General features: G+C 41.3%; 2 protein-coding genes across 2 annotated transcripts in view; one reads left to right on the forward strand and one right to left on the reverse strand.

Moving 5' to 3' along the window:
• Window positions 1-2: 2 nt before the first annotated feature.
• On the reverse strand, window positions 3-17,086 carry LOC130683085 (tubulin alpha chain-like 3). The gene is given in 7 exon segments (XM_057499344.1): window positions 3-994; window positions 997-1,392; window positions 2,823-2,903; window positions 2,906-2,974; window positions 6,673-6,916; window positions 10,361-10,383; window positions 16,909-17,086. Coding segments are annotated over 7 exon segments (1,533 nt in total). The 3' UTR covers window positions 3-452.
• LOC118913913 (neuroepithelial cell-transforming gene 1 protein-like) overlaps window positions 16,881-18,809 on the forward strand; it is a 56,940-nt gene continuing 55,011 nt past the window's right edge. The window contains exon 1 of the mRNA XM_057498124.1: window positions 16,881-17,212. Within this exon, the coding sequence (XP_057354107.1) occupies window positions 17,085-17,212 (128 nt within the window). The 5' untranslated portion in view covers window positions 16,881-17,084. The remainder of the gene's footprint in view (window positions 17,213-18,809) is intronic.

Here is an 18,809-nt window from a genome sequence, read left to right on the forward strand (position 1 = left end):
CACACTGAAAATCTTCATTATTTGATCAATGTACAAATCATAGATATGGGGGAAATAACATTAATAATCAATATGTGCTGTGTTCTGCCTCAGGTGCAGGAAAGGGAAATCATTGACTTTAGGGTTTCATAGTCCCATGGTTAACAAAGCGAAGAATAAAGTTAGGTTTCTATCATGACCAAAAAAAAAAAACACATAGAAATGATCCAGAGGTTCAAAGGACTCCAAACCTTGCAGGCTCCCAAGTAGCAGTGCTGGATCCCAGGGACAGAGAAGGAAAAATGTGCTCTTTGTTAACAGTGCCCCTTTAATTTATGGTGGAGCTGGGGATCTTGCTTGATTTGATTTCCTTTTTCTTGCAATCAAGGCAACTCTACCCACTAATGTATAATCTCTCGGAAAGAAAGCATGACCCTTCAGCTTAATGTTCATTTCCATCAGTCACATTTGCCTCAGAGACTTTGCCCTGCTTCCTCATAGTCCTTCTCCAGGGCTGCCAAATCTTCTCTGGCCTCTAAGAACTCGCCTTCCTCCATGCCTTCTCTGATGTACCAATGTAGAAATGCCTTCTTGGCATACATGAGGTCAAACTTGTAGTCTAGGTGGGCCCAGGCATCCACAATGGCTGTGGTATTGCTGAGCAGGCAGACAGCCCACTGCACCTTGGCCAGTTCTCCCCCTGGCATCACCATGGGGGGCTGAGTGTTGATGCCTACCTTGAAACCAGTGGGGCACCAATCTACAAACTGCACAGAGTTTCTTGACTTGATGGCTGCAATTGCTGCATTCACATCCTTAGGGACCATATCTCCTCTGTAGAGTAGGCAGCAGGCCATATACTTCCCCAAGTGAGGATCACACTTGACCAGCTGGTTGGAAGACTCAAAGCAAGCAGCAGTGATGTCTGACACAGAGAACTCCTCATGGTAGGCACTGTCAGCAGAGATGATGGGAGCAAAGGTTGTCATGGGGAAATGTATTCTTGGAGAGGGTCTAGGTTGGTCTGGAATTCAATTAGGTCCAGATTCAAGGGCCCTTCAAATCGTAGGGAAGCCGTGATGGAAGATACCACCTGACCTATAAGCCTATTAATGCTGGCATAAGAGGGGCGTTCAGCACCAAGTTAATGATGGCAAATGTCATAGATCGCCTCGTTGTCCACCATGAAGGTGCAGTCCGAGTGCTCTATGGTGGAGTGGGTGGTGAGGATAGAGTTGTAAGGCTCTACGACAGCAGTGGAGATCCTGGGGGCTGGGTAGACAGAGAACTCCAATTTCATCTTCCTGTCATATTCTGTCGAGAGCTGCTCCAGTAAGAGGGATGTAAATCCTGATCCGGTGCCTCCTCCAAAGCTTCAGAAAATCAAAAATCCCTGCAGCCCACTGCACTGTTCTGCCTGGGGAAAGTGAATGAGATGTGAGAACTCAGCCAAGTTAACCAGAAGCCAGGGTGGTGGCAATACGAGTTCCTAAAAAAAAACAAAAACCTTCAGAAAGGACTGGTTTTACCATGCTCAAGTCCAGACAAACATCCATGAGGGAACACATTCGAGGGCCTAGTTCTGTAGTGGGGGAAGCACTTTAGAGTGTTACTCCAAGTTAAGCATAAACATTCAACTGTTGTTCGCTGCCCTCCATGGATTTATCTGTATGTGATCTAAAGCAAGGTCTTTATCAATAACAAAGAAGAGAAAATGACTAGCAAATGTTGAACTATCACTTTCCCTCCCAGTAGATGAAGTACATACCACTTCTACACCCAGCCTACTGGGCTTGTGTGAAGGCATGGCATCACCTAAGAACTATGCCAAACGCCAAAATGTTTACTGGACAAGGAATTCTCCATATGGAGGTCCTTGGAGAAGAATTAACTGTTAGTAAACAGAGTCAGCTTGTGGGGTGTTCCCCGAGCTAACTTTATAAACAGTGGTCACTATTGGAAATGACAAGTTTTAGCATGCTTTGGAAGTCTTGGATAACAAGATAAACTAAGAGCAGCAGAAGAGTAGATGGGGCACTGTCGATATGAAGGAGGAAATCCTGCCGTTTGCAACAACTCGGATGGACCTTGTGGGCCTTGTGCTAAGTGAAATGGAGTAAGTCAGAGGAAGACAAATATTGTATCATTTCATTTATATGTGGAATTTACAAAAGCCAAACTTGTAGAAAGAGAGAGGAGAAAGTAGTTGCCAGGGGCGCAGGGTTCAGGGAGACAGGGGGATGTTGGTATAAGGGCACAAATTTTCAGTGAGAAGATTAATTGAGGTTCTTGGAATCTGATGTACAGCATGGTGACTGTAGTTGAAAACATTGTACTATATACTTGAAAGTTGCTAGGTGGGCAGATCTTAAATATTGTCACTACAAATAAAAAAAGAGAGAAAGGTAATCATGTGAGCAGATGGGTGGTTAAGTATAGTGTGGTAACCATTTCACTGTGTGTGTGTGTGTGTGTGTGTGTGTGTGTATACACGTGTCAAATCATCATTCTGTACACCTTAAATTTACAGAGTGTTACATGTCACTTATATCTTAATAAAGCTGTGATGGGGGAGGAAATAACACGTTTCCTCATAAGTCTAACGAGAGGGAAAAAGAAGATGGGGCTTTACAGTAAGTAAAGAGGGTACTTTTGCCCTTCGTAAGTAGCAAAGCCACTCAAAGCCAACACCAGGACGCCTCCCCACTGTGACAGCCTCAGGAGGCTCCAGGGTGCAGGCTGGGTGGTGTGACGTCGAGGCCAGAAACACAGGGGCTGCTGGGGAGGTGCCTGCAGACCCCCAGGCTCTTGGGTGTGGTCCTGCCTAAGGAGAAGGGAGCCACTCGCCAGCTTCCAGATCCTCTCCAGCACGAGGTCAGTGATCCTTGACCCCACAGAACAGCGACCTCTGGCATAGTTGTTGCAGCAGCTTCCTTTCCGTTCAGGAGCTGCTCAGGGTGGAAGAGGGAATGGTACTTGCCAGCACGGATGCCATCTGCAGAGGGAGGGGAGGGTCAGTGTGCTTCACACCCTTCAGCTGCCAGCCCCCTGTTGATCCATGCACAGCCCTGTACCCTGACCCCCGGTCTTCCCCCACATGGTGGGAAAGGGATGAATTTAAACTGCTGACCCAGACTTCCTCAGGCTAGTGAAAGGAACCAGCATTTCCCTATAAACTGACGGTATGTTTTCCCATCATGCCCCTTTGTTACTCTCTTAGGGCTGCCGTAACAAATTACAACCCATTCAGTGGCCTCAAACGAGAGACATTTTTTCTTCCACAGTTCAGGAGGCCAGAAGTCCAAAATCAAGGCATGGGCAGGGCTGGTTCCTTCTGGAAGTTCTGATGGAGAGACTTTTCCATCCTCTGTCCAGCTCCTGCTGACTCTGACAATCCTTTGGGTTCCTTGACTTACAGCCACATGCCAGTCTCTGCCTGCAAAGGTACCCCCTCTTTCCTGTCTTCTTCTCATAAGGACACAGATCACTGGATTTAGGACTACCCTCATCCAGTATGACCCCATCTTAGCTAAGTACATCTACAAAGACCTGATTTCCAAATAAAGTCATATTCTGGGGTGCTAGGTGGACCTAGATTTTTGGGAGACACTATTTAACCTACTACACACCTGATGGTACCTTGGCATTCTAAGACAACTATTTCTATCTACAAACAGCCAACTGTACACTGGAAAGGCATGACAATCTGTATTAAAAGAGGCTTTAACAAAGAAGGCCCATATGGCAACTCAAACACCCACGAGACTCAAATACAGTTCACATAAATGTGTGAGGCAGGGAAATTGGTGTTAAGATGTTGGCAGTATTGAATGTAACCAGTGCAACTCATGCTTAGTTTCACTGCCTTCAAACCCTGGGTAGCATGGGAAGACAGCAGAACACAGCGTGTCTGAGGCCTGGGTCCCAATCCCCCACCTTAGAACGCCCAGACAGAACAATTCCTCAGGAGTCACATAGCAGTGTTAGAGGACTAAGTAGGCTACAGCAGGAGTTCATGAATTAGTTTCCTGGGTTCACATCTTGTCTTCCTCATTGGACTACAGAGCAGTTACTTATCAAATCTATGCCTCAATTATTTCATCTCACTAAGCAGGATATTAACAAGACCTGCCCTACTGAGTTATGAGGATTAAACAAGTTCTCGGGGCATGGTACACAGCCCACATAGCAACAGTTACACAAAGCAATAATAACACAGGCCTCATGGCATGTATTTATGCAGATCTGCGTCCCAGGCCTTGGCACCAGATATCTATAGTTAGTAGGAGAAGCTCACTGCTTAAGAGCAAATGCTCTAATTTTCTAAGAGCAAGGCAGTTTTCGCAATTCACCGTGCTCTCCTGCATATGACCGTGAATTCCTAAACCCAACTATATACTCCCAAAGAAGCCTGCTTCATATGCATACCAAACTGCCACTCTAACTTCCTGCCTTTTAGCACTTTGTTTGGAGACTTCAGTGCCTGGCCCAGCATCTTCAACCAGCATCTGCAGGGGCTTTGATGGTTTTTAAACACAATTATTGGATGGCTTTTTGGCTGCCTCACCTCCAATGCCATTTAGCTCCTCTCCACTTGATTGTCCATCCCTTACAGCTGTTCCCTGCAAAGTCCTTTCTCTGTCCAAATTCCTGACTTCCCGCTACCAGGCCCATGGCCCAGACTCCTTTCTCATCGCCCTCCTGCCCACACCCTCCATTCCAGCCACACTGAACTATTAGGCTGCATGTTCCTCTACACCTCTGTGAATTTGCAAATTCTGTTCCCTCAGGAGCAGACATCTGATGACTATCCAGTCAGCTTTCAAGCACCCTATTTGTCTTTTATAGGTCTGCACCTGACTATGTGGGTTCCATGAACACCGAAACTATACATGCCTCCAATGTCAAGAACAGTGCCTGGCACGTGTGCTGGACAGAACAAGGAAAACCAGGGCCTCCTCCCTAAACCCTGGACCTTAGGCCTTTTTGTTTGGACAGCTCAGGACCCTCAAAATCACCCTCCTACCAGGCTATATTCTAAAGGATTAGGGAATTTCTTCTGGGTCTTTGCCTGCCCCTGTCTCTTCTCTTACTTGCTTAGCTTCTGATCTTGGGCCTTAAGCCTCCTATAGGCCTAGCATCTGTGCATTGGCACAAATTAAAATGTCTGCTACAATAATCCTAATACTGGGATGTGGCCTCTCACATGGCTCCTTCAGCTACATTTACTGAAGTCCTCTGGGGACATATTCCACCCTGCTCAGGTTCTGGGACAGCAGACTCCAGCTAACTCCCATGTGTCTGAAACAAAAAGTCAGATATTCTCTGAGGACACATGTAACTCAAATCTGAACATACCACAATTGCTCCTCCTCACCTCTGTACTAGTCTCCTCTGTTCTTGAAGTTATCAATACCTCCTTATTTTTAATTCTTTCACAGCATCTACCAGAGTAAACACTAAATCTTTATTGAAGCATCTTGGCCTTGACAATTTGTAACTTCCCCCTTTCAATAAAACCTTCTATCTTTTCCTTCACATTGACATCAATCCACTGTTCTGATGGACTGACTTTGTTCTGATAGGGAAATGGACTCCAATCAGTCCAGTATGTACAGATTGCATTTTCCAAAGAAGGCCACAACAAGATTTTTCATCTCACATGTGCTTCTAGAACCTATTTCCACATTAAGAGGTGAGGCTTATACCCCTTCCAGGGTAGATCTTTGTAACCACCTTGACCAGGTGAAAATATCTGAAGTGACATCGTGTGACTCCCAATGCTAGGTTATTACAGTACAATGAACCTCTGCCTTGTTCTCATGGGATGCTTGCTCTTGGCATCCAGCGCCATGCTGTGAGGAAGCCTAAGAAGCCCAGAGAGAGGCCCATGTCCCCCACAGCCCTGGCCTGGCTCTCAGCCAACAGCCTGAAACAGCTGGCCACCAAGTAGATGAGCCTTTTTCAAAGCAGATCCTCCAGGTCCCACTTGAGCCTTCCTAGCTGATACCACATGGAGCAGAGAGAAGCTGTCCCCTCTGAGCCCTGTTCAAACTGCAGATTCATGGACAAAATAATGATCATTATTGTTTTAAACCACTCAGCTTAGAGCTAGTTTATTACACAGCAATAACTAATTAATACATAATCCCAAACCCAAATCCACCCTCCTTTCCACACTGGGGCCACTTCTCAACCCAGGATTGCTCCAGCTCCACTTTAAGTGTTTTTTGCACAAGATACTACAAAGGCAGCCATTAATCATCATAGAATTGTATTGATTTTGCCCACAATTAGATTTATTTGGCTCCTTGCTTCTGTAGGATCATTTTCAAATATTCTACCCTTTATAAGAAGCTAATGTCAAATTTCAGGTTCTTTGTCAGAAGCTTCTAGCAATTGGCTTTCAAATCCAGGAGAAAATTTAAAGTTTTGTTATGATAGATGTGTGTGGAGAAATTAAGAATTAATTTGCTTCACCACACAGAAAAAGGCTCCACCAGTCTTCCCTCTGGGTGTGTTTGCCATGCTGCTCATCATAAGTGCCATCGAGTGATCCTCTAAATTTGGAAAACGTGCACATGATGCCATTTACATAGATTTGTATAATCTGATAATCCCACCATTGGATACTTGGTGTGTTTGTTTTGATTGTGGGCCTGAAAAGTGCACTAGAATGTAAACTTACATTACCTATAACAGTTGGCTCCAAGTCCATGAAGAGTGCTCTGGGCACATGCTTCCCAGCTCTTGTCTCACAAAAGAAGGTATCAAAAGATGCATCCATACTATCCATTCTAGCATTTTCCAACTGACCCTTTTCACCGTTGAGAACAATGTCATCTGGCTGGATTCCATGTTCCAGACAATAGAGTTCCCAGCAAGCATCCCCAATCTGGATGCCAGCTTGGCCAATATGAATGGAAAGGCACTCCCTCTGAAATAAGCCACAGTAAGTTAGCACTGAGTGGGCCTTCTCAGATAACATGAGCTTCATCACTCAGCATTCAGACACCAAGCTAGCCTAAGCCAACAAGAGAAATATATTATAAGGCTAATTAAAAGTATCTCATGGAAACCAAAAGTCAGGGTACAGGAACAGTTGAATTAAGGACAACAATTCCATTAAAAGGTTTCAACAACATAAACTAAGCACCTATTGTATAATGGGCTAAGAACAAGTCAAGACTATATATATATTATATACCATGTATGTATAAAATCAAGCTGTCTTACCCCCCAAAAAATTAGCTAGTTTTTGGAAAGGCACAAAACCAAAATCCATGTATAGCCTTGACACAGTTTAAAACCCACTACAGATAAATTAAAGATGTTACTTTTTCATATCTCAAGATTTTTACATTTACTGTTCATATGTGCTCTAGATAAGGAAGGATGGCCTAAGCTTTAAAGTAGTGAAAAATTAATGGGGGGAATCTAGTAACCACAATGTTGCTCATGTGATTGTATATTAATGATATCAAAAAAATAAATAAAAAGATTTTTAAAAGTAGTGAAAAATTCACCAAGGAAACATGCAATAGATTTGACAACTCCAAAATGTAAACATTCTATACCATAATAAATACTGCTGTATACAAAAATTGATTTATATACAGCCCTTCATATATAAGGGTTATATATAAAGCAGTTTTATATTCATCAGTTACAAAAGAAACACTTGCGACATCTACTAGGTAAACAGGCAAACGACATAAACAAATGAATTACAAAAGAAAGAAATAATCTAAAACATAAAGATTAGGCACAATGGCATTCACAGTATTATTAACTATAAGAGTGAAAACATCTTCTTAACCATTCACCTACTGCTGGGCATTTAAAGGAAGATCATCAATACAGTAGTATGTTATACATTATTATCCTTAATATTACCTTAATTAATATTATCTTAAATATTTACCCCCAAAAATGTATGAAGTGGGAAATGTTCATAACATATTAAGTACAGAGTACATAAGCTGTATGTTGATTGTATATAAAGTATGTCAAATACATTTAAAACTAAGCATAGAAAATAGTCTTGAAAAATGCGAAGTATTGGCGGGGGGGACTTGATAATATGGGTGAATGTAGTAACCATAATGTTGCTCATGTAAAACCTTCATAAGATTGTGTATCAATGATACCTTAATGAAAAAAATGCAAAGTATTAACTCTAGTTATATCTGGGTAGTAAGTGGTCTTTTTTGGTTTAAATTTCACTGTTTTCCTTCACCCATATGAGCCCCCACATCTCCTATCCCACTTTTAAATCACTATCCACATTTTTTTTAATAGCAAACAACTCTTTTTGTAATTTAAACAGACACAGTTTTAGTAGACATCTAAGAGAGGGAAAGGAAAAGTTAAATCCTAAAAATCTGAAGGGATTACACTCACTGACTTTAATATCATTGAGCTTTGATTGCCAGGGTCATGGAACAAGTCTACACAGGAGGTCTTAGAGAGTGAGAAGGCCATTTTTTGCATCATCAGGGCCCTTCAGGAGGTTTGCCTGTTGATGTGCTAGGTAACCCTACCCTCTTTTCCCAAGGCCTGAGCGTCAGCTACAAAAAGCCTACCAGTAGCCGGTGGGAGGGAGCTCTGGCTGTTCACACCCCTGCAATCTGACTTGGACTCTCTTCCTGCTCAGCCCCATCAAACCTTGTACTTCGTCTCCTTGATTCTCAAGGCACAACTCAGCTCTCTTTCCTCTTTGAAGAATTCAAGTTCACTGCTTGAGCAGAGCTTCCCTCTTGTGTTACTTTTCTACAATTATCAGTCTCATGACAGTGGTTGTGAACTCAAATTGCAGTGCACTTAGTACCAATCAATACTCCCACCTTTATCTGGCACATAAAAATCAAAACAACACATTCCATCATAAACAGCTTTCTACCACCCCTATCTGCAAAGAACAGTTTCATTCCTTTCACCTGTGGGACTTAAAATGATCCCAGTACATTGTAGGCTACTGTAAACAGATTAGACTCACCTAAATCCCTAGTTGTAGGTAAAAATTTAAAAGTTAGGGGGCATTTTGTGTCTCTACATCATTGAAACCATGTACATGTAGATTTCTCTCACAGCAGTCTTCCTCAGCTGTTTACCACCCAGTCGTGTGTGGTGCACACATGCCATGTGCTCATAATACCAACATAAAAAAAACAACTGCTGCTTTGCATGTGATCTGCTACCCACGTAGTTCAGACAGAGGAGTGATACTGTCCTTTTTAATTTGGCAGGAAAACTTGGCCCAAGAAGAATCAACTTTGCCCTTCCTGGTTTGAGAAGCAACTGAGCTTACAACATCACTCTGTTCCAAGGTACCGAAGGCTGTCTTCACCTTATTCTTCCCTCCTTGCCAAACTATGTGTTAAAATATTAGTCACACTCTAAGACTATAAAATGCCCACTGAATATCAACAATGGTAAGTCACAGCACATTAATAAATGCTACTACAAAGCTTCTTTGAATTACTAGGAAGGCATAATCTTCTAGTTAACTCTTTTTTTGACATAAATAGGAACTGCAGATTCATACACAGTTGTAAGAAATAATACAGAAAGATCTCATGGGCCCCTTAGCCATTTCCCCCAATGGAAATATCTTGCAAGACTATAGTACAATATCACACCCATAATACTGACATTGATACACTTAAGACAGGATATTTCCATCCCTCATGTGGGAAGGCATAATTTTAAGAGCAAAACAATTTAAACATCTTTACAATGTCAAAGAGAGGGTCCAATGGGGTGAGAAGATCAAAGATGAAAAAGCAGTTTGAAAGGTTTCAATTTAAGAATTAAAAATTCTAAGATGTTAAACATTTGTATGACTGACACATAAGTGATTACAGGGACAGTGGATCTTAAAAGGTGTCCCCGAACAGAATCACTGTAAGTAACTATCGTCATTATTGTCCCCAAAGAACTACAGAGAGGACAGAGAAGATGTTGCACTTTACCCTGCCAGGCATTTATGAGCTTGGCAATGGAAACCTGGGTCTGAAGTCCCCAGAAACTCTAAAAGCATAGTTAAAAGTGAAACGATTGATTCCTACAGGAATATCAGCACACCAGGTCTCAAACAAGCACAGAAACTGAAGGAAGCAGAGGTGCTCGCTTCAGCACTTCAATTAAGTGAACAACTTCAGATCAACTACTTTTCCAAAAGCAGCAAAAGTGGAGATGAATAGAGCAGAGCCTATCCAGATCTGCACCCAACATGGATATTGCAAGAACCAAATGTCTTCTCACGTATTAAGAATTAAGTAAAGAATTGTTTGGTGGGAAGAGGGCCAAATCCGGAGTCAAACCTGCTTCAACAGGAAAGCAACACTGCCGGCACCCTAGGAGTACAGTAGCCACTTACCATGCCCTCGGGAAGCTGCTCCACTGCCCGCAGGAGTGACGGAGAAGTGCACCCAGGTCAGCTTTATCACAGGGCAGGAAATGACCCCACCTGCGGACTGAGACACCTGCTCCACTTAAAGCAGTACAGACTCTTCGCCGTTTTGTCAGTTCAGTCTCAGAGTAGTGGAGGTGGGCCTGAGCACACCCTGAACTAAGTTTGTGCAACACTACAGATGAATTACTTCCATCTTATCCCTAGATTGAAAATAACAAATGCATTTTTTAAAAATCCACCTCACATAATTAAGAATGTACTAAGCATTTATGGGGAAAGGAAAGTGAGCAGAATCTGCTGTGCCAGCAAGGAGCTCTTTCTATTGCTTAAGTACTGTACGAAATATCTATTCCTTAAATAAGATTCAAACAATCCCTAATACGTAAAGCAAACCAAAAAAGTGGCCTTTTTACCTCTACCTTTCACCCTTTCACGTGGACCACCACCACTTCCAAGTATATGGGGATAGTCTAGGTTTTTATTATTTATTTTATTTTTAATTATATCATACATTTTTTTTGGTTCATTAATTTCAGAGAACATACTCTAAATAATTTCTCTCTTTATATACTTAAGACATCCTTTATATTCTGCTATATGGTCAATATTTTTTTTTTGTGGGCATGTATTCTTTATTCTCTCTTCCAATTTGATATTAAAAAAATGATGCTTCTGGTGGGGGGGAGGGCAAACATTCTATAATGTAATCCCTTGCAATAAGCTAAAATGCTGAATTGTAACAATCATGGAAATTAGTGTGACTGAGTTCTCTAAACTGACACATCACTGATGAGAATACCCGTGTGCCTAGGGTCAGTCAGGGTCTGTGAGCTGTGGTTTCAGGGAGGGCAAAGTAGAACAGTGGTAGGAAGAGCTCAGTAGAAAATCAGCATGGGGTGGAATTGACAGGCCATGGAGTGGAGTCGTCTGGGTCTGCATCTGCTTTTGAGGTAGTTGACAGGGTTGATGGCTGTGAAGCATTGGTCCCTGCACTGAATGAACTTCATCAGAATGGAAAGCCCTGGGGAGTAGAAAGGAGCATCATGGCTGGGCTGGTGAGGCTTGTGAAGATGCCAAAACGGAGAGCACTTCTATTGTCCATGTGGCTGGTGGCCTGGAACCTGAGGCCTCGCCATGACTCCTTGTTACTACTTGTGCAGGTGACCCTTGGAAAGGGAGCTCCATAAAGAGAAAGATAATGAATCTTCTAATGCCATCTCCTAGGAAAGTGCTTTGTGAACGAAATGCATGTCCTGGGGTGAGGTGGGCCTTATTGCTTAGCCAAACGCATGTTGCAAAGAACGCAGGATGTGTGTACCATCTGGATGGAGAGGCAATGCACAGCCTGGCTAAACAGCTCCCTCATTTAATTCTCTTTCCTTTATATCTGTCCGGGCGCCCCTGCCGTGCCGGAGGGCGCGGTCTCGCTCCTGGCCCCACGCGACCGCCGGGCGTCGCCACGAGGTCCGGAGGTTGGTGCCAAGGCACCGGGAGAGTGAGCGATTTTATATGGTCAATTTTTAAAAATGTTCTGTGAATGCTTGAAAAGAATGTGTATTCTGGAGTTGTTGGATGCAATGGAGATATATGCATCTCCATTACATCAAACTCATTTATTGTGTAGTCTGAATTTTGGGTACTGATTATTTTTAAAGATGTATTAAAATTTCCCATTATGATTGTTGATTTGTCTATTATTTCTTTATCTGACAATTTTTGCTTTATCTATTCTCAGAATGTTATTAAAAGCATGTGAATTTTAAATTGTTATAGTTCCTGAAGAATTGAAACTTTTTGTACCATTTTTAAATAACTATCTTAACTGGATTGTTGCCTTAAAGTTTGTATTATTGAATATTAATACTGTTGAACTACAATTAATATTATTGAATATTAATAAAGAATTACTACTTTAATGTTGTTTTCTTGGTTAGTGTTTGAATATCTTTTTCCACTTTTTACATTCTTACATTCTTTACATACTTCATTGTTCTCACATTTTTTATGTGTCCTTTGTAAACACACTGATTTTTTTTCTATTTTTGTCTTTAACTTGAAGAATTTAGTCCATTACATTCAATGCAATAACTCATATAGTTGGGTTTAGATATAGTTTTTACTTCTGTGCTGTTTGTCCTCATATCCTAGGTTATCTTTTGCAAGAAAAGGGTAAAGATATTGATTAAATTTATATATGTAGTAATATCTTGGATAATTGCTAAAAATAGAAATGGAGTGTTTAGCTTTCAAATAGAATAAGGAAAAAGGAACAATAAAAATGCTTCACTACCCCAAAGAAATGAGAACATATGTCCACACAAAATTTGTAAACAAACATTCATAGCAGCATTTTTGTAAGGGCAAAAGTGGAAATAACTCAAATGTCCATCATCTGGTGAATAGATAAATAAAAGTGGTATATCCATACAAGGGAATACTATTTAGCAGTAAAAAGGAATGATAACGATATGTGGTACACCATGGATGAACTTTGAAAACATGCTAAGTGAAAAAAGCCAGACACAATGACCACATATTATATAATTCCAAATTTTAGCAATTATCCAATATATTACAACATATCTAAATTTAATCAATATCTTTACCCTCTTCTTGCACAATACCCTTTTCTTAGACCTTAGAATAATTGAATTCCATTTATCATTCTTCTGTGTTTTTTTGTTGTTATTGTTGTCATGTATTTGTTTGCAAGGTAGTATTGTTGGTTTAAACAATGTTTTAGATTCACCCACATATTTACCACTTTCTTTGCTTTGCATTCCTTCTCCCATTTTAGATTTTACTTTTCTTACTTGGGCCTGAAGTAAATCCTTTAGACTTTCTTTGAGAGCATCTTTCAGTTACAAACTTTTTTTTTTTTTTTTGCTTTTGCCTGAAAATATCTTTATTTCACCCATATTCTTGAAAGGTATTTCACTGGGTAGATTTCAATGCTGGTATTTATTCCTCAGTCTACTGTTGCATATGAGAAGCTGTCAGTATAAATCTTGTTCCTTTTAAGGTCTTTTCTCTCTGGCTCCTCTGGAATTTTTGTCTTTGTCCTTGGTTTCTTTGGTTTTACATAATGTGTCTTTATGTGGATTTCTTTTTATTTGTTCTGCTTTGGATTCGCTGGGTTTAATGATCTGTTGGGCTTAATGATTCATGTCTCTCTTGAGTTCTAGAAAGTCCTCAGTCGCTATTTTTTTAATATTGCTTTCTTCCCATATTCCCTTTTCTCTCCTTTTTGTTAGACCTTTTTGCTGTACCTTGTAGAGTCCTTCACATCTTATATTTCCAATCTGAATGTCTATGCTACATTCTGGTTAATTTCTCCAACTATAATCCTGTTCACTTACTGTCTTTCTTTGGCTTTATCTAATCTTTTAAAGTCATGCAGTGAGTTTTCTATTTTAATTACTGCGTTTTTTTCATTTCTACAAGTTCTTCTAAGTTCTTTTTCAAATCTGCTCCATTATGCTTATTTTTTTGTAATTGTATACTTCCTGAAGATATTTTCCATCTTGTCTTTTCTTTCTTTCAACATAGTAATTGTAAACGTTTCTGTCTGATTATTCAGACAAAATCTTTGCAGGTCTGTTTTTTTCTGTCAGTTATGTCTTCTGATTCTTACCAGCAGTGGTTTCTTTCCTTATCTGCTTGGTTTTTTGTGTGTGAGCTAGTGATTTTCCTTGAAAAATTATTTGAGGTAAGTCTCTGTAGTCTGGGATAAAAGTGTAGTTCTCCAGAGAGCATTGGCATTTTCAACAAGACACCTGAGGGATGTTTATTTGTTTAAATACATTTGTTTAATTTTCAGACCATCCAAGTGATGTGATTCTGGATTGCCCACTGGTCTTAGTGCCAGCTTGTGGTCATAGCTTCTGAGAGACAGTCCCTCCTAATGCCCAGCCCTGCTCAATACCAAGGAAAATCACCTTGTGGTCTCATGGGTGTTGTGGAGGTGGGTGGGTTTACCCTTATTTTGAAAGTATTTTGGTGGTTAAACTGTATGGTGAAAAGTCTCCTATTAAATTACCTTGGATTGGGCTCTGGGCATTGATTCCTCTCCCTTGCACCAATTAAATCCATGAACACTGAAATTTCCCTGTTTGGAAAGTACCTTTAACATAAAAGGAGTTTCTGGCCTCCACTTATCTTCTCATTTCCTCAAGATTTGGCCCAATAATTCTTTACTATCTTATTCATCAAAGCCTCAAGATGTTCTTTTGCACTTTAGTTAGCATTTTTTGTTTTGCTTAATAATCAAAATGGTCTCGATAACTTATTGCATCATATTACTGGAGCTGGAACTCCATTTGTTTATTTTTAAACTTGTTTTGGATGTGTCTTAATATAGTGAGAGTCTCTGTCTTTCAATGGGAAAATGCAATGTAATCACTTTTATTGTGATTACCTACATTTGGCTGGGTTTTCTATTAATAGAAGTTTTCTATTTCTTAATGCTTTCTTTTAACTATGCTTTTTTCTTTTTTCCATATTTTCCTCCTATTTGACAGATTGATTGACTTTTTGTTGTACCACAATTTTTCCTCTTATGGAACGCCTACAAAGTTGTAAGACATTTTTCAGTACTTCTAGCTGTTACTCTTAAATTTTTAATGTGTATACTTAATTATGTATGTTTATATACATATATTATCTCCATCATATGTATTTTAGTCCTTTAGAAATATTTTCCCCAAAACACACATATGCGTGCGCGAGCACGCGCACGCGCACACACACACACACATTTTCAATACTCCCTTTTTAATCCCTACCCTTGCCCCCATTGCTTCCACTGATAATATTTTGGAACTTTAGTGCCAAAATGTTATTAAAATAAATTTTTTACCAACTCCCTAGTGGACATTTCTGTATTGTTTAACTGCTACAAAGCAATATTTCCTTCTTAATTTGGGAGGAAGGGTATGATAAGGCAGAACAGAGGTAGTTCTCAACTATGGGCATCTTACTCCCTAACTTCTTTCCCTTTTTAAAACTAAACATTCTTAACCTTGTGCTATAAATGTAATATAAGCTCAATACTTCACAATTTAAAAATTATAAAATATAAGTAAAAAAAATTAATACCCAAAGTCTGACCACATGGAGACATTTTAATTCATTGATCTCTTTTTCCTATTAAATCTCTTATAATTCATAACTCTGAATATACTAGATATACCTCTAGATTCCATGTATTTATTTAAAAATTACAACATATTATTCTATTCCACACTTTATAGTTAATTTTTATTGGCTGAAAATATTCTTTCCAGTGAATCAACCATAATTAACCATTTCCCTATCATTGTTTTTTTAGATTGCCTTTATTTACTCTTTCTGATATCATAAACAACAACCATGCCATTAATATCTTCATGTTGTAGGGGAAACAAAACTTCACTTCTACCCTGTTAGGGTGTCCAGCTGGGCATGACAGTTAAAATGACAGAAGACAGATTAATAGGAGAAAAGTAAAGGGATTTTCACACAAACAAGGGAGATAGATCCATAGGACAACGAAGACCCACAGGAGTGGCAAAATCTTAGTGCTTATTTATATACTAGAGTAGGTGTAGAGAGGCAATTGTGGGAAAGTAACTAAAATATATAAGGAGACCAAAGGAAGATATTATTTTAATAAGGTCTGTTTGTACATTATTCTCTCTCCCTTGACTTCCCCCCATCTCCGGGAATAAGAATGTTTCTTTCCTCCTGGTATAGAAAGGGCAGTTTTCACACCAGAACTTCATCTTCTGCTTTCAGTAAAAAAAGGGAGGCCAGAATGCCCTTCCTGCACCTGGTGTTCTTCAACTGCCTGTAGCGCAAAATAATCCTAATGCCACAGTAGCATGTTTTAGGATGGCATATTCTGCCACCCTTCAGTGCCTATGTAATTTTATTTCTTAGGACAGATTCCTAAGTGTCAAAGGAAAAGTTATTTTTGAAAGAGTTTGAGACAAAAAAAATCAATATTTAAATTCAAAGAACGTGCTATTTAACAACTTCATTATTTGAGAAGGTCCATTATTTGACGTTGTGCCTTTTGCTGCCTTCTTATAATTAGAGGATGAAGGCACTTTCACTCCTCCCCATTGGGAAGCAGGAGGGCTCAAAATTAGGTTTTACTGGTTTCCTAGACAGCCCTGAGAACTCATTTCCATTTCCTTTGATAACTGGGATTTCTCTCACTTTAATAATTTGGTGTGTATGTGATCAACACCACCACCTCATATTCGGTCATTACTTTCTACCTCTCTTCTCCTCAAATACTGGTAAGGAATTAAAATGCTTGCAATTTGTCTTGGCCTGTGATGAAAGTCCTAATAAACAGTGCAATAGGTATTGGGCTTTGGGGATTTAGGAACGGAGTCATTATTAAACCAAGGCCATCCACTAATCTGCTGGACTGCCCAGGGCACCACCTCACTCTTTAAGCTTCGGTCAGGCGCCGGAGGGCCTGGGAGGGTAGAGGACGGGACTCCACGCATCCTAGCAACGACCTGCTGTCCTCTGATTGGCTGGCCCCTTCGCGGCCGCCATTTTCAAACCCCGGAAAATGGTGGCGGCGGCGCGCTCCTGACCGGAACTGCTGCGGGGGCAGAAGCGGCCGCGCGAGGTGCCCGTCCCTGCGGGTCTCCTGGGCACGCGGCCACCTCCTCCCCGCCACCTCCGCGCCATGGGGCCAGAGCAGACAACCCAGAAACAGCCCCCGCCGCAGAGGCGAAGCCGCCGGGCCTCCAGTCTTAGTGCTGGCGGCGCCGCGGGGCCTTCCGCCGACACCCCCGACCCCAGGCCGGACGGCAGGTGAGAGCAGGAGCGGCAGCGACCGGGAACCCGGGCGTCCGGTCCGAGGCTCGGGGTCGGGGGAAGCGGGTACGGGGAGGGGCGAGCTGCTCACTCCCTGTCTCCTCCCGCTCCTCCTCGACCCCAGCCCTTCCCCCGCCGGGGGCTCCTCCTCCTTGGGCTGGGCGGGGACGGTGGAAGGGGTCAGCCTTGCCCACCCCGCGCCTCTGTGCTGGGATGTGGGCGGTCCCTGCATGCAAACGCAGGGCCCGAAACTGTCAGGGAGCCTGCTGGCGCGCGGAGAATTGTCACGGGAGTCGCAAGACTCCTAACATGCACCAAACTTTTAGCCTAAAAGCGAGCGTTAAATGTTTTGCCGAGGCCAGAATCCCATCTTTCCGAGAACCGGCCAAGTTGGAACGGAGCACACCGCACAGTTCCATCCTCCCGGGCAAAGAGATGGGGGAGGACGGTCGCTGACTTTTTCGCTGTTTGTCACATTTCATATTCTGCCTTGCGTGTCTGGAAAAGGTCGACACTAGCAGAGGATTTCAGAAGGCTATATCTGGAAGCGGAACAGTGTAAAAATAAAAGTACTGAAGACATTGCTTCCCATCACAGTATTGGAGGTGGTAGGTCCCAATGACTGGTTTTGGGACCTTTTGTCTTTAAAGCTATGTCCTCATCTGTAAAATGGGGTCATAATAGTATCCATTTCCTATGTATAAGTCGTTGTGAAATTCATTGAGATAATGCATGTAAGGTGCATACGCATACCAAGTGCTTGTACACAAAGAACTCTCAATAAATGTTAACTGTTGTCGATTTCTATCTTAGAATATTTCCATATCTGCCCCATCTTTTTAAAAGTCCCTATGGTCCGTTTCACAATATTGCTTTAGATAAACTACAATCCCTTAGGTAATTTGCATTCCAGTCATGCCTGGATGTGCGATCCCTATTTGAGAGAGAGGAAAACCGTACTTTCATCAACAATAAGCCCATTGTAAGTTACTCTGCAGAGAGCTAGACTTTTCATCGTATACTGAGACTTATTTTGAAGTTTAGAGTCATCCTTGCCTGACTATACCTTTGTGAAACCTTTATACTGATTATAGCCTATACTTTAGTAGTCAAAGAGCAAAGAAGTTATCATCTCTGACAATGAGAAATGGGAGAACCAGAAAAGGCTAGTGAAGAGAGAAGGAAAACATGTCAAAAACAATGAAGAGAGGCAGTGTTAAATTCTACACTAATTCAGTAATACTCTTCAGCACTTGCCTAATGTCAGATATTATAGATACTGGGAGTTCTGGTGAGCAGAACAGATAAAGTCCCTGCTCTGATGAAGCTTAAATTCTGGTTGGGGAGAAAGACAGTAATCAAATATCTGCTGTGAAAAAAGTTAAGGCATTGTAAGGGGGATAGAGATAAGGAGAGGATGGTGTTGCTATTTTTAAAAGCTCACAAGGAAAAGCCTCTTTGATGATGATGACACTGGAGCAGAGATCCAAAGAAATTAAAACTAAACCACGGGACTGGAGAGAAGCACAGCAAGTGCAGAGGCTTTGCGGTAGAATCATCTTTGGTGCGTTTAAGGAACTGCAAAGAGGCCATG

This window comes from Manis pentadactyla, chromosome 3 (assembly GCF_030020395.1).
Source record: "Manis pentadactyla isolate mManPen7 chromosome 3, mManPen7.hap1, whole genome shotgun sequence".
NCBI lineage: Eukaryota > Metazoa > Chordata > Mammalia > Pholidota > Manidae > Manis > Manis pentadactyla.